Source organism: Cornus florida, unplaced genomic scaffold (genome assembly GCF_030987335.1).
Source record: "Cornus florida cultivar Cherokee Brave unplaced genomic scaffold, ASM3098733v1 CherokeeBrave_3.0.0_Hap2_Chr03, whole genome shotgun sequence".
In the NCBI taxonomy this organism is placed as follows: domain Eukaryota; kingdom Viridiplantae; phylum Streptophyta; class Magnoliopsida; order Cornales; family Cornaceae; genus Cornus; species Cornus florida.
In genome coordinates this window covers 31,306,725-31,324,181 of record NW_026775573.1, presented here as the reverse complement: position 1 = coordinate 31,324,181, position 17,457 = coordinate 31,306,725, and the positions used below count along the sequence as shown (strand labels likewise).

General features: G+C 33.1%; 1 protein-coding gene across 5 annotated transcripts; it reads right to left on the bottom strand.

Moving 5' to 3' along the window:
* Window positions 1-2,237: 2,237 nt before the first annotated feature.
* Window positions 2,238-14,549, bottom strand: LOC132300154 (disease resistance protein SUMM2-like). Of its 5 annotated transcripts, XM_059797130.1 has the most exons (4): window positions 13,305-14,549; window positions 11,716-13,205; window positions 11,362-11,486; window positions 2,238-2,431 (listed from the first exon to the last, which is right to left on the bottom strand). In XM_059797130.1, exons 1-2 carry the CDS (start codon window positions 14,446-14,448, stop codon window positions 11,749-11,751), a joined length of 2,601 nt encoding a protein of 866 aa, XP_059653113.1. In that variant the 5' UTR covers window positions 14,449-14,549; the 3' UTR covers window positions 2,238-2,431; window positions 11,362-11,486; window positions 11,716-11,748. The 5 variants fall into 5 exon arrangements, with proteins under 5 accessions (XP_059653113.1, XP_059653108.1, XP_059653109.1 ...); XM_059797125.1 differs by having other exon boundaries at window positions 11,716-14,549; XM_059797126.1 differs by having other exon boundaries at window positions 11,362-11,483; window positions 11,716-14,549.
* Window positions 14,550-17,457: the final 2,908 nt, after the last annotated feature.

Here is a 17,457-nt window from a genome sequence, read left to right as displayed (position 1 = left end):
CCTTATTTGTAACTTTTTGAAATTAGAAGGGTCAATTTTGAATAATAAAGGTGTTATTTGCACATTTTAAAAAATAGAGAGGTGTTTTTTTTGCACTTACCCTTGTTGTAAACCCTAAAACAATATATCACACCCAAATCCCAAAGTTCCAGCCACGACATCCACCTTCACACCTTCCAACCACCACTCGATGAGCAGCTTACCATCTCCTCCATTCACATGTCGGTTCCTCCCTTAACTGACACCTTCATCCTCCAAGAACCCCTCAAGCAGCTCCTCCTCAGCCGCCGCTTCGATTGTTTCGTCACTGACACGTTCCACTAATGGGTCCTTGACGTTGTCGACACCATCGGTGTCCCTAAAGTCATCTTCAACGGCAATCAATGCTTCACTCACTGTGGGGCTCTGTTGCGGTCGATCCGTGCGTGCAAATTTGATCGGCCTCCATTTTTTTGGGGGCTCTGTTGCGTCTCCCTCATCGTCGTGAAGAAGCCGCTGTCGTCTTGAAGCCACCGTCTCACATCGCCATCGTCGTGGGTTAGATTAAGATCAGGCTCCAATTTTGATTGTCTTCGTGGTTTAGATCAAGATCGGGCTCCAATTTTGATCGCCGTCATGGGTTAGATCGAGATAGGGCTCCATCGACGTCGAGAGAATGAACCGAGCGGTGAGAGCACTCACTGCCACCGTTAACCCCAACGTGTGGTACTTTTACAAGACTTGTGTACTCCGCGTTGGGTAAGCTCACCGAACTAGGTCTCTCTTTGCCGTTGATAGTTTGCTCCGATCTGTTCTTCACCGTTTTCATTTTCGAGTTCTTCACTATTGACAAAATTTTAGTTCAATTTGCTGAAGTTGAAGAACTTTGGTTCCGTTGCGAGCTCGCCGGTCCATTTTTGGCAGTTCCGTCTTCCTTGCTCATCGTCGTGGTTCATTTGATGATGGTGATGATGGGGTGGTGGTTGTGGAGGTTGAGGTATGATGATGATGATGCTGCGGCGACGGTATATGTAGTGGGGTGATTGGTGGTGGTGGTGATATATATATGTGTATGCGCGTGTTTCTATATATATATATATATATATATATATATAGAAACACGCGCATACACACACACATATATATATATAGAAAGAGAGAGAGAGAGAGAGAGAAGGGGGGGGGGGGGGGGGGGGCGGGGGTGGAGGAAAAGCTTTGTTATCGAGCTTTTTCCTTTTAATTTTTCCAATTATTGGGCTCTCCCTTCGATATCTTACGTATATGAGCTTCGATTTTTCCTTTCACTCTGTTAGGCTTGTTTGGGTTAGAGTTTAAGAAGGGAAAGAGGAGAAGAGAGTGAGGAGAGAGAAATTTTGGGTTTTTCAGATGGATTGTACCCAATAACCCATTTAAACTTATTTGATCCAAGGGTATTTAAGTCAATAAAAAATTATTACATTTGTCAATTTTATATCAAAGGGTAATAAAGTTAATTCATCATTTTCAAAGTGTCTTTGTCAATTTTTTCAAATTTAAGGGTGTCATTGTTCAAAAATAGCAAACTTATATATGACTATCTTTATACCAAACTTAAACCTCATAAGGTATCATTGTACTTTACCTTAGATTTTATTCACAAAAAGAGTCAAAAGAATAAATCATTCGAGCTTTAAACGTCTCACTCTCTCATAAATTTTTTCCTTTCGGTCACTCCATCACAAACTACTCCCTCTCTCTTGTAGTCATATAAACTAGATAATAATATTGGAATACCTAGCTATTACTCATCTTATTCTATTATATTATAATATAAATCAATAATTAACCATTAGTAATTTAATTCTAAAAGACTTCTTAACATATATTTTGTTAGTTAAAATACAATATAATTTATAATAAAATAATTTTAAAAGATGTTTAGCAAATCTAAAAACAAAGATATAAAAAATATATAAGACTTTAGATCTTATCTTATCATATTATAATTTTTTTTTAATCATTGGACTTGAAGTGTTTTGGTCAAAATTTATAAGTATCATTATTCTATCATAATGAGTCATGTGTTAGTTTTTTTTTTTGTTTTGTATATCAAAATATTAATGGATCGAGGTGGTACGAAGATTTTTTCAATCACCAACAATTCAATTTTCCACAGCCCTAAGAAAACACAAAGCACAATTCCAAATGAAATTATCTCCTCACAAACACACTCACACACAAAAGCAATAAACAATGTAAATCAATCTTAAACATGCACTTAGTTTCTAATGATTCAAAAATTGTTATTTTAAGTTTGGATAATAATGTGCCAAAAAAATAATTACAACATCGGCGGTATTCGTGATAGAATGAACAAAAAGAAGTTAAAACTAATAATATCAATATTGGTATAACAAGGGTATAAATGATATTTTTTGCTTTCCACTTCCACTTAGATATCTGCTTCTGGAGACTGCAAAAAAATAAAAAGCGAAATCATTATTAAACAACACCTTAACATGCAAATCTGGGCATACTATACTATACTATACTTATTTTATGTACTCACTAACAAGCCATGTATGTTGATATGTTTTATTGTTTGGTTGCTAATAAAATAAAAGATCAGATTAAATTCAAAGAGTAAAGTTTAAATTATTAAGAATAATATTAAAACAAGAAAAGATGTTGTTTAATTTAAGATTGATTATATAATTTATATAACTGTTGTTGACATGTGTCGTTCAAAAGCGAAGTTTATTTGATTGATTGAAGAAGGGAAACAATGTAAATTTAATTTGATTAAAAAACAATGATTTATCTAGGATATTTAATATAAATATTATAAGTTACAAAAATGTGCATAGAATATTTTTTTTCCAAACATATATAAAGTATCTAGTACTATAATAGTAACAGTAGATATTATTTTTATCATTATTGATAACAAGTTAATAGCATTATTATTAGGGACTTTTACAATAAAGTAGTCCTAGTGTAGGTATATTACTCATAGCTAAACGTAGTTGACATATTTACAAATACATGAACCAAGTTCTATTTTAGTCCTTTATAAAGCTGAATTTATATTTTCACCCCTAGAAGTTTAATTTATGCACAATTTACCCAAAGAACAACTTGTTCAAGTATTAGAATTTTGTCAAACAGCACTTAGGAACTGCTACATAGCTCTAGAATTAAGAGACACAACACGTAGTCTACAAAGAAGAATTAAAGAACTTAGATCTAGAATTATATTAATACAAAATATTTTAGAAGTTAGACGGCAACGATTTTAGTTTATGAATAGATTTGACTTTAATAATTTAGATACTTCTATAAAACGATTAGGAAAAAATTTATATTATATTAAAGAACAAGTAGTATAGAATTCTAGTCCAAATAATTTAGATAGTAAGATAATATTAATCGTAATTAAAGATATCAATAGTGATCTTAAGAATATTGCTGAAAACCAAAAAATAATCCTAGACTCTTTAAAATCCCTTAAAATCGATATCCAAAAATTATTACAATAAATTTTATGAGCACAAGTAGTCCTGATTATTTAACCACGTTAGCTGAACTTTATAAAATTGATAAAGAACTTATAGGATTTACTAGCTTTAAAACAGACGTACAGTCAACTAATATACACATTACACAAAATAACTTTTTAATTCAGTTATTACTCCAGTTATCTGATAAAGTTAATAAACTTGAAGAGAAATTAGAAGTAATACAAGAAAGTATTCCCAGAGAATCTTCAAAAGAATTATCTGAATTATCAGATAAAATAAAAGAAATAAAATTGTCAGTTAATAACCAGTCCTCTCATACAACAGCCAAGCGTGTAAATTTATTACAACTTCAACCTCATAAGCAAATACCACAATGGCCATTATCCTTAGAAAAGCCAAAGAAATAATGAGATTAGAAGATTTATATGATAATGAATATGATGCTAAAAAATATCTAGAACAAGGAATGAAGAAGGTAAAAAATAAAATTAATCTTTATTCTAATAATTTATTAGATTTTCAGAGCAAGATATATAATCATTTTAGCCAAAGAAAAATAAGTGCAGTTAACAATCAAGTAATTTTAGACCTTATAACACCCGAAGCATGCCAAGAACTAAATGATAATAATTTAGAACTAATGCATTGAGGCGTCATAATGATAGGATTAGTAAAATTAAATAGAGCAGAAACCGGAACTAGAGCACTTGCTTATATTTATGATGATCGATGGAATAACCATCAACAAGCTCAGATAGCCAGCGCCGAAATAGACTTAGCCGACAATGCCGCAATAGTAGGATGTATTCCCAATTATACGATGACTACTAGAGAATTTAGTAAACATATTAAAATAGCTATATCTACAAAAGGATATAATATGACAGGACAATTTGAAAATCTATTAGTTAATACTTTATTTATGGGAAAGGCAGTTAATCAGTATAACTTAAAGTTTAAAGCCCAATTTAGTGAAATAGTTAAACCTTTTAGTAGCAAATATGTCCAAATGATAGAAGCCAGAAAAGTAAGCAGTATTACCGATGAAGGAACAAAATAAAAATTACCTAAACTTACTACTACACCTAAAAAGATTCCCGAAAATAATATAATATATGTTTCAAATAGCGGAGATGCTAGCATAAGGTTTAGTAATTATAAAAGACAAGACAATTTAGTTGATGATACTCAAGAAGACTTTTTAACTACACTAATAAAGATCGAATCTCCAGAAGAAATAAATGTCCTTTATGATAGATTAGAAGATGAAATTGTAGATAAAATAATGTACGATTTTAATAATTTAGAATTAAATGCATTGCAAGACAAGTATCCAAAACCTAAATACCAACTTATCGAGAATATTTATTTAGGACAAGGAAATAATGATGATATTAAGAAAAATATTATAAGTGTCGAATTTGAATCCTTCTATACAACATTAGAATTAAACACAGTAAAAAAAAGATTTAAATGTAATAGAGCACAGAGAAGGGAAAGCACCAGAAGCATCAGAATCTTACTTAATTGAACAAGAAATGAGTGACCAAAGAAAGACTAACACCTCAGGTAGTAATACCTTAAGTGATGACTTTACTACGGGACAAAGATTAAATCCCTCACGAGAAACTTATGTAGAAAATAGAAATATACCAGATATGTACACATTAACACAATATCGTAGACAATATGAGAATCTACCAGCACAATCATCAGGAACAATATTAGACATAGCAAGACACGATCCCCAAGACTGGGCAAAGGTAATCGAAAATTGGGAACAAGATTATATTAGGCAATCTATTTTGACCAATTTTGACAATAGAACTCAAGCCTTAACCTATTGTGAAACCTTATTAAGAGGAACCATTTATGACTGGTGGCAAGCTTATAAGGTAAATTTATCCAAATGATTATGTCATCTTACGTGATAATTTTACCATTCAAGGCTTTACAAGTTTCATTAAAAAGGTATTAATTGGTGAAGACCGTTTATTAGATGACACCTTAATAAAATAAAACAAAGCTTTACGTAATTTAGAATTACTATAGATTTGTGATTTTAGATACATAAAACCCTATACCAATAAGTTTTTTGAGTATTTTGCAGCCACTAGTAAAACAGGTGATAAAACATTACTTGATCGATACCTTCAGAAGTTACCTAGAAGCGTAGGAACTAAAATATGGGAAAAATGGTTGGAAAACCCTAGACGCGATACTCTAACCATAGGAGATAGAGTTAATCATGTATACAACATGTTAAAAGCAGAATGTTGACAACGTAAAGAGTCTAAACAAATCAAAAAATAATTTTATTATACGTGTAGACAAATAGATTTTCCACCCCAATATGGGTGTATGCCTAAGAAAAATTGTAATTATAAGCATAATAAACCTAAAAAATATAATTTCCGTAAAAGCAAAACTTACACGAATTTTCGTAATAAAAAACCCTATGATAGAACTAACCCTAAGCAATTCAGAAAGCGGCCTTGGTATAAGAAGTAAAAGATAAATAAAGATAAAAAGGACAACAAAGACAAGGATAATAAGGTAAACACGTTACCCACAAAAGAAAGACATTGCAAATATTTTATTTGTGGATATTCAGGAAACATTAGACCAAATTGCCCTCATCGATACAAACAAAATCCTATTAAAAGGATACAAGAAAAGATCAACATACTTGAAGATATTAAAGAATAGGTAGAAGAATTATATGAACTAGAAAGTATTTATGACTCTGACGATGATAATGAAAGTATATATAGTATCGAGAGCTTATATAGTAACTTTGATAATGATGAAGACTTTGAACAAGGGCTTCATTCACTAGAAGATTTCGTTTACACTATAAGTAATCCATCATGTCAGTATAACTTAGTTAGTTTTCAATTTTCTTCTTATAATTGTAAACAGTGCAATACATCTATTAAAAAAGGTCATTATTGTGAAAATCATTATAAAACTTTATTATGTCATAATTGCTATACAAAATATGAAGATAAGCAAGAAGATATTTTAATTGAATCTATAAATTCAATATATAAACCATCTAGTCTAATTCAATTCCCAGTGACATTAGAATTTAGAGAAAAATTAGTTCAAACTTCAGCTATGCTTGATACTGGCGCATCTAAAAGTATCATTCGAAAACATTTAATCCCAGACGAAGCTTTAGTAAGGTTAAATTATAATGTTAACATGAGCCAATATAATAATGAAAAACTCCCAATAACCCATTGTGTTCAAAACATTCCTATATTAATTAATAATGAAAAGTTTGTTTTACCCCAGACTTATGTAGTTAATAATATTCCTAGCACCTATGATTTTATATTAGGATTAAATTTTATAAAATCACTTACCGAAGGATTTATGTATACCCCTACGGGTTTACAGTTTTTTAAGAAATGAACCTTTATTCCATCTAGAGATCCTTATATTCCTCAAAAAGATAAAGGAGCCATTACATATGTTAATACCTTACCTATGACAGAAGAAATGACTGAAAATTTATTTGATGTATCTGAATTTTTAGAAGATGTTTCTGAAGCCTTAATGTTTCTTAGTCATCTTGATGAACTACAGATTTTCCTTAATAATAAAACTATATTAAAAAACCCCAAACTAAACATTGATAATCTCATAAGATTAGCTGAAACAACAGAAATTTTAGGTGAAGACCCCCAGAAACACTGGTATAAAAATAAAATTGAAGCAAAATTAAATATAATAAATACTTTTATAACTATAAAGATACAAGATAATCCTCATACCTTAGACGATCAAGAAGAATTCCAAAGACAAATTAAAGAACTGTTATTACTAAAAGTAATAAGAAAAAGTAATAGTAGACATAGGAGTCCAGCTTTTATGGTTAGAAATCATGCAGAAATAAAAAAAAGGAAAGACTCGTATGGTTATAAATTATAAAAGATTAAATGATAATACCTATGTTGATAGTTATAAAATTCCTAATAAAGATGTTTTAATAAATCGAATCCAAGATAGAAAATGATTTTCTAAATTTGACTGTAAATCAGGATTTTGGCAAATTCGAATGGCCGATGAATCCATTGAATGGATAGCGTTCACATGTCCTGAAGGACATTATGAGTGGTTTGTTATGCCTTTTGAATTAAAAAATGCACCACAAGAATTTCAGCGTAAAATGGATACTATATTTAATAAACACTCAAAATTCTGTTGTGTTTACATCGACGATATCTTAGTCTTCAGTCAAACTAAAGAAAAGCATAGAAAACATCTTGAAATTATATTCAATGAATTTATAACACAAGGACTCATTATAAGTAGTAAAAAGATGATATTAGAAAAATAAGATATTGAATTATTAGGTTTATACATAAAAGATGGAAAAATAGAATTACAATCCCATATTGTCAAAAGATTCTAGACTTTCCTGATAAATTACAAGAAACCAAGTTGTTAGAAACATTTTTAGGATTATTAAACTATGGTCATAATTTTATTCCCAAATTAGGACAATTAGTAAGACCATTATATTCAAAATTAGGAAAATATGGTCAAAAGTATTTCAATACCCAAGATATAGAGTTAGTCAAGAAAATTAAATCTTTAGTCTCTCAGTTAGAACCCTTACAACTCCCACTTGAAAAAAGTTATAAAATTATTCAAACAGATGCATCAGCTCAAGGATGGGCAGGCTTACTTCTTCAAAGACCAACAAAAGAATCTTCTCGAGATGAAGAACAAATTTGTCGCCACACTAGTGGAACTTTTAATAAAGCACAATCTATTTTACCCTCAACAGATCTAGAAATTCTAGGAGTAACCAACTCTATTGAAAAATTTCAGATTTTCCTTGATAAAAAATTTCTTATACGAACAAATTGTGATAATATAGTTAAATTTGCAAATAAAGCAAAACAACAGCGGATGTCTGCTAAGCGATGGATTTCATTCATTGACTGTATTACTGGAAGAGGTTTTAAACCTATATCTGAACATGTCAGAGGAAAAGATAATTATTTAGCAGATATTCTATCTCGTTTACTAATCGATTGTTAAATTTTGCAGGAATGGAGATCAAGAGCAACAATAGCTATAGCCTTATACTAGGTACTTCTAATCCTCTTTTAATTGTCCAAAACCCAGCTCAACAGTTCCGCGCTAGACATAATCTTTTTCCTGACCAAAAACTTATTTTGGATAATATTTGGTTTTCTAGACACAACCCCGATAGAACCCTCGTTAGAAATTTAAATACCTTAAGTGAATATTTTGTATCAACTAATACAACATATCAGAATTTACAAAAGGAGCATGAGATTCTTATATCTCATTACAAAAAATTGAATTTAGCCTATCAAAGATCAACAGAAAACCCCACAGAACTAACCATTTCCGAACAAATAACTAATGACGATGAAAATCTTTAGAAAGTTCAATTTTTGCAGGTACAAACCAAGCATGCTAAGCTTCTACCCCTTTTTTCCTCAACTTATAGAGAAATCCTAAGACAACAAGTTGAGCTCTTCCTTGATGATCTCAAAGACCTTATCCTTGAAGAGATTAAGTCTGATGGTTTCAAAAAATGGGTTGATATCCAGAACTACCTCAAAAATAACAGTCCACCCAAAGAAACCCGATATAACTATTTTTTCCTACGCTTTATACAAACAGGCACCTAGATACCTATGTCCGTAATCTTATTAGATGTAGATCCTATTTTCTTTATTCCTTTTGAAGTAACCAGAAAAACCATTTTTCTCTACAAAAACAACCATTTGTTATCTAAGTAAACTGTTAGAATTAGGAATGATCTACAGTGTCACTATACCCAAGGATACGCCCTTAGAATATCTAAACTCTTTGTGTAATTTTCCCAACCGTTTAAACCAAGCCATTGCTTTCGATTAGAATAATACCTAAAATTTCATGCCAGAAAGTCCAATTCTCCTTCAAATCCACAGTACTGCCCCAGAATGGATAAAAGAAGGAGCTATAATTTTGGGACAGCATCATGTTTACATTCATTCTAATCCATCTAAAGTCAAGCTTCTAACACGACATGTTGATTTCGCAAATAACTTTCATGTTGAAATTGACCCTACTACCTTTAACCATTTGGTGTACTATAAAGCTTATCGACAAATTAACCCATGCTACAATCCTGGTTTCAGACTCTACGATCATAATATCAATATGGAAATTTTTGTTAAGGCAAGAATTCCTCATGTCATTAAGTCTCCTCCAGAGATTGAGATATCCCCAGAAATTGAAGATATAATAAATGAAGAAAAGATGTTGTTAGAACAGCTTGAGTTGGCCTACAGAAACGAAGAAACTAGCTCACCAAACATCACTGATGAATATCTGGCCCGCATGCACAGAGGAGATATCTCACCAGCTAGCCCAACTGATAGAAATTTGGATAATATGCACGAATTTTGAGGAAAAACAGATTCTCCACAGTCTAAAGATAAAGGCAACTTCAGCATCCAAGAAAAAGTAGATCCTTAATAGTGTACAGTTAAAAACAGATCCACCGAAAGCAGATTCGCAACAGCAAAAGTAGATATAATTTTCCAGAAGACGACGTCAACAGGTCAGCAATAATTCATGTTATCTTATCTCAAAAGCATCTTGAATCTCAACCATCCATGCAGCATCTTCAAGCTCAACCGCCGATTCATCCCTCTCTTCTGCTATAAAAAGAAGCCTCTTGACTCAAGAAAAGATCATCGAGTTTTAGAAGCCATCAAGTCTCGAACCATCAAGCATCCAGCCTTCAGTTTCCAGTGTGTTTTCTTTTGTGATTTCCTTTAATATATTTCCTTTGTAACATATAGTGTGAGAGTGTATCCATGTATATATTTTCCATGAAATAAATCATCCAGTTTGCTCCTGTTCAACAAATACCTTTTCTTTATTTAATATTTTCAGTACTTTCGGGCAAAAGACTTCTGTCGACGAATAGATCAAATATATAGATTTTATTTAGCCAGACAGTGTAGATCCGAGAATTTTCACATACTCCAACCAGTACAAGCAGCGTTGGTTTAATTTAGCAATTTCTTCTGTGAGTTGACTCGAACTGTTAGCTTGTTGGCCCGTTCTTTGCCGGTGTTCAGGCGTTTCTACAGGGCGTTATCAGAGCGTTATTAGGTTCGGCAGTCATTTCTGTGATTTAATTGTTAAATTGATTCTATGTTATTTTGCATGCTTCTATCCGGTCGGATCCGTCTCAATTTTGGTATCAGAGCTATACTGTTTCGTTAAATTTAATTTATATATGCGATCTTTTGTCTAAAGAAGTATATAAGTCTTTATTAAGCTACTGAATAATTTTAATTTACCGTGAAAAATTTAAAAAGAAAAGAAAAAATATTAAATCTTTTGTCTAAAGACCTTGCTGTAATTTTATTTTATGATCTAAGGTTTTTTGTTATATTAAAGTATTACTTTGGGTCATTTTAGTAATATAAGTTCTTTTGTGGTATAAAGCGTAAAGTGGAATCCATTTTAGAGAAATATTCCCTAGGTCAATCTTTTTAGAGAAAATCTAGTCTTTGTTTTCATTTTAGAGTAAATTTTGGGCCTTAAGCCCATGTATTAGTAATAATCCCTTATTATTATATATGTTGTGTCATTGTTTCCCAAAAGAAAGGTTAAAAGAGACTTAGCATTAAGCACGACACTACCTCACAGGGACAAAGCAGATCAACGGGAGAAGATGAAAAAAATAATAAGAAGCAAATAATAATGGAGGGCATTATCCATTTCCTAGTTGGTAGAGCACGCTCTCCGAGTAAGTATGCCCATGTTTGAGTCCCTTTCTCCTAATTTGTTATGACGAAAAAAAAATACAATTAATAATGTAAATTTTTACCTGTGACGGAAGGAAAATTGTAGAATACATGGGAGTAGCGTCCCTTCTGTGTCTCCCAGCCGTTTGTTGGATGACTTCTCATGACTGAGATAAGGCAACTCTTCCTCAAAATTATCACCATTCTTCTTTGAAAAGAGAAAAGAAAGATTAAAAGAGACTTACCATTAAGCATGACACTACTTCACAGGGAAGATAAGTTCTATAGGTACCCCGAGATCTCTTAGCCGTTAGATTATCCATTAGGTAGGTCCTACCATTACATCCAACGTCTGAGAGACCGGGTACGGTACCCCATAATATTATAAAATTTTCGGGAAAAAACAATAACGAGTAGTTAATAATGGAGATTTTTACCTGTGACTGAGATAAGGCAACTCTTCCTCACAATTACCACCATTCTTCTTTGAAAAGAGGAGAGAAAACATATTGAGTTTCTTCATTTTCCCACTCCAACTTATCCCACCACCCTCTTTGACACTGAATTGTTCGAAGAGTGTCTTTGCCGCTATTGCAGTCAAAAGGAAGTTTCTTAAGCCTCGGACAGTCATGCACTTTAATGTGGATCAGAGAGGGGAAGGACAATGAATGGCTGTAGATGCTTTTCAACATTGGCAGTGCATCTAGAAACAATTTTTGTAGCCTCACGAACACACCCAAACTTCCTTCCCTACCAATATCATCATCTTTTATTACTTGTTCCATTGTACAACAGCAAGAAATTCCCAACTCTCGAAGGTTTGGCGCGCAAATTAGCCATGTTAGATCCCTCAAAGCCGTGCAGTGTGTGATCCAGATTATCCCGAGGTTATGGAAGCTTCTGCTTCCATCTATCATATCCCAGCTCATTGACAACAACTCTAAATCATAACAAAATTTAATTTCTAAAAATTCGAGTCTCTTAATATTTTTCTGTAGAGAACACAGTTGCAGTGAACGTGAGCCTTGGCAATGTTCGATGCCTAAACCAAACGTGCAACTTCGTAACTTCTGTGAACTTAGTAATTTTTGGAGTGCCAGCTCAGTTTTTACAGACAGACTTAAATATTGCAGGTGATTCAAACTTACCAATTCATCCAATAACAATTCATTGCCACCATAAAAAATGCTACCCTCATCAAATCCCCTTGAAACACCACTAGCTTTCATCTCCACTCTTTGCAACATGGAAAGACTTGATATGACTTGTGGTGGGATCATATCAAGTTTATGCATTTCATTCATGTACAAATATTTCAACTTTACCAACGACTTAAACTCAATTGGCAACTCTGTTATGCCTGTCAATGAGAGATCAAGATGTTGTAAAGAAAACAACCTGAAAAAGCTTGACGGTAACTTTGTTAAATATTCATTTCCTGACAGGTCCAGAACTTTGAGAACCGGCATAAACTGGAAAAAGTTATCAGAAATGGTCATTAGACGACTATTAGAAAGAAAACCAGACAAGTGATCGGAACAACTAAGATTTAAAGTCAAGAGATTGGGACATCTAGGAGTTCCGTTTAAGTCTTCAATGGAATTCCTCAACAAAAATACTCGCTCAGCCTTCTCCCATTTAGAAATAGGAGGCGCTTTGGTCAAATTAAGATTTCCTTGCACAAAATATTTCATCTCCCTCCTTCCATTCTCTGAAACTATCCAAAATGCCATGTCCCGAATCACGTCATGCATGTTCACAAAAGAACGGCTTTCTTTGCTCTCCAACAACAAGCATGTACACTTCAACCTACCAATAATTTCATATGCCATTTTACAAGCCTCATCGATGTTATCACATTCATCATCCAAAAACCCCTCACCTATAAACAATTTTATGAGATCGGGAACATAGATGTCCCAATCTTCTGGGTAGAGAGCACAATATAGGAAGCAAATCTTAGTTGTTTCATCAGATAAGTTATCATAACTAAATTTTAAAAGAGGAAACACTTGCTCTCCCATACCTGAAAATTTGAATGTTGATTTCTTCAACACATTTACTGCATAATCCCATTCATGGGGCGTTCTCTTGCTAGCCATGGCTCGTCCAATTGTAATCAATGTCAGTGGCAAACCGGAGCATTCTTTGCAAACATCTTGTGCGAGCTTTCTTATTTCAGGGTCAGAATTAAGGGTTTCTTCTCCTACCTTATCTTTAAACAAATCCCAGGCTTGTTCCCATACCAAACATTCCGCTTTAATCTTCTTCTTGGCTTCCATAAGACCGCACACCTCCTCAGATCTGGTGGTGAATATTACCTTGGCCTTGTATGAAAGTACTGGAACTCCCACTTCGAGAAGATCAATCTGCTTCCATATGTCATCCAAAAGTAGCACAAATTTCTTCCCCCGCAAGAACCTAAAGATGTCTTGTTTCTTCTCATCTTGGCTTTTATTGCTCCGCCACGTGCCTGGAAATCCTAGCTTCTTCCCAATTTTATCTTGAACGCTTTCGACGCTACTTACATCTCTGGACACAACAACCCATATCACCTCATCGAACTCTCCACTGAACCGAGTCGCAAGCTCATTGTTGAGTTTCTTCAATAGAGTCGTCTTCCCAACTCCAGCCATTCCATATATTCCGATGATTCCCACTCCATTATCATCATCTCTGACGAGTCTCAAGACCTCGTCAAAATTCGAATCCAAGCCCACAATCCTGTCCAGAGGAATTTCTTCGGCATGTGGCGGGGCCAATGTTACAGCCACTGTGCTGAAATCCCCTTCACTGTTCAGACCAGCCACAACTCGTAGCTTCTTAGATATTTTCTTCCCGAGCTTGTGTCTAGACAAGCAACTTCCGGGGCAAATCTTGAGACATCTTCTCTGGATCTCTTCATCACCCTGAAGGAGAATCTGGTCCACTTCCCTCTCCAGCTGGTTTACTCTACGAAGCCAGCCATCTACTTGTTCCGTTCGGTGCATTTGTCGTCTCTCGGCACTTTCAACTTGTCTCTTCACATCGTTTCTTCGCTCGATCAATTTTTCCTTTTCGATTCTCAAAGAGTTGAGATTATGTTGGAGATGATGAATATAGTTGGTAGTGTTTGCGATGCAACCACATAATCGGCATGTAACATCCACTATTGGGCTCACAAAGTCCATTGCTATCTCTGAACAACCTACTTGAGGAAATGGGAGACAGAGTAGTTGGAAGGAAAGAAAAGATGTAGAGTATTGCTAATGTAATTTACATGCATATGGGCTCTGCTTAATTGTTAGTATTGATTTTATTTGTTGGCATGAGCCCTAACAAGATAAGGGAGCGTTTAGTGACCGTTACCAGGTGATAAGATTGTTGACTTGACTTTGAAATTATCTCCATATTTGACTTCTCCTGTAAGATTTTTATTTAGTAGTTGTTTACTATGGGCCTATTAATTTGGTAATTGCTTTTGCTTCATGTTTTTGTTTTGATCCAAAGTAAAAGTAATATTTTTATTTTTGAGTATGTTTAATATTATTTTGAAACTTATTTGGTAACGTAAATTTGCTACATGATTTTTGTGGAAGCAAAAATATGAAAGTATATTTGTTAAAAGTGTTGCAAGTTTGAAAAATTGAATGACTACTTAAAAATGTCATTTTAGAAAGAAAAAAAAAAAAAAAAAAAAAAAATCGAACCGCCCTTTGCTACAAACAAAAAAATCATATTTATACTATCGATTTTGGCCTCAATTTTGGAAGCGTTTCGGTATTATTCAAATGACTGACAGTAAACGTTACCAAACATATTTTATATTTTTACTTTATTATAATAAGCTAATAAGAGCAAAAAATACGAAGTATTTAACACTACAAAGTCATATAAATTTGATTGATCTTGTTCCTCTCATCTGCAGATTTGGACCAAGTTTTAGTTTTCTTTTTTCGTTTACTTCTATTTGGTTGTGTTGGTTGACGAACTCAATCGTGGATATTTGAACGTTCTACTAGTCAACCAATTAGTCAATTAAGTAACTAAATAATATGGAGTATCCGCACTACAGCTTTCACAAGAAAAGAAAATAATTATAATTAACTTATAATTAAAGGGTAACAGTTTCCAAACTCAATAATTTGGAAAGTACTCAACAATCCAGGCTGGTCAGCTTCCATCACGTGGGACTGTGGGAGGAGTACAATCGAAAGATAACTCCATTATTTTCAATTGACAGCAAAAAGACCTACCTAATTCACCAACAAATTTCAATTATTGGGTCCACCTGATAAAGGGCAATGCTACAAAGAACCATGGTTTCAATTATTGTTGTCACTAACAGATAAAAGATGGTCTATTCTGTTTTATATTGTATTTGGAGTACTAAATTGATAGCTTTTAGATTTGAAATCCACACAAATTCAGAAGTTTTAACAAAATCTATTGATAATTAGGCACAACAATGGTGATGATATTAGCAGCTCTGAAACACTAAGTTTTGACATTAAAGAGGAAACACAAATAAACCATACAAACTCAAGGCTTGAAGGTTGCTGCTGCTGTAACAATGTATATATATATATATATATATATTAGTACACCGAGATGTAATACTGCCCTAATAAAGAAATAAACGTGGCGCATTCCACCAATCACATTCCCTAAGTGAAAGGACCACAATGTCCCTGCCTGCTTTGTTGCTTTGGTACTTTAGTGCACCAGCAATACAACCCCTCACATTGTATACAAATATCTGATATAACACAAACTTGGTGGAATACCTGACCTCATTCTCTCACCTAGGACACTGTCTACGTGTCAAGCAAATACACTCCATGTACAACGTGAATGCCCCTCCACTGGACACTTGTCAATATATAGCAAAAATGAGTGTTGCCGCCTGTGTAAATATTGCTAACAAAATGTATTTATGAGCTCTATGATGCAATGTAGCATTCAAGGAAAATATAAAATCATCCTTATACACGTGTGAAAAGACTGAATTGCCCCTGAATGAGCCTGTAACGAAGAATACATATGTGCACCAGAAATGACATTGTCTTGGCTTGTGGATTCAACTTGTGCCACCATGTACCTTCTTTAATCAATTTATAATGAGCTCTCTCATATTTAAAATGACCATAATGCCCCTGTTCATCTCTGAAATAGCCTGAGCACACCAGAGTTCCTAGTATATCACAGCAATTAACCTGTTATCAAACTTTTGACATTCAAAGGGCAAACCCTGGATAAAAGCTGGGACCAACAAGTTGTTACATGAATTATGTGTTCATCATTTATTTTAATTTAAAATGTATATTATAATTTTTTTTCCCTGTATCTAAGGTGATTAATTTTCTTTCTTTAAAATTACCCCCATTGTATTATCATGTACTTTGTTTTAATTGGTAGAGTCATTGATTTTTGCTACAAATCTCTTATCCATGAATGGAATGGAATGGAATGTCATTCAAACCATTCATTTTTTGGTATAAAATTAATTTAAAGTGGGAATGACCATTCTCTTAGAATGAAAACTCATTCCAAAAATTCATTTCACAACTAAACTTATGGATAACTCCGGTAAAAAAAAATTCATCTTATTTTGAGTTTCTATCATTTTTTTTTTTTATGTTTTTCAGAAAGAGTTTCTATATCATATTTATATGTTTCTTCCCTGGTTAGATTTTCTTTTCAATCAAACTTTTTTTTTATTTTTTAAAAGTATAGTTTTATCCTATTTTAAATTTCTATCATATATTTATTTATTTATTTAGAAAGAGTTTCTATCACATATTTATATATTGGCTTCCCTAATTTCAATCAAACAAAAAAGTAGTTTATCACATCCTCTCTTATTTCAATCAAACACAAAAGTAGTTTATCATATCCTCTCTTTTCCTTTCTTTTCTTATCTCAAACACAAAAGTAGTTTATCATATCCTCTCTTTTCCTTTCTTTTCTTATCTTTATTAACTAATGGTATCCTTTCTTTTCTTTTTCACTATACCAAACATAGCCTCAGAGCTAGCCCTCTTGTGCCTGGATTATACTAGCTTGGATTTTTAGCACCATGGAGTTCTTTCTGTAACCGGGTTTATAATATTTGCCATTGCCCACTATATATAAAACTATGCTTTTTCATTATAGTTTAGTTGCAAAATTCATAGCAGCATTTTTGTTAAAGAAAAGTA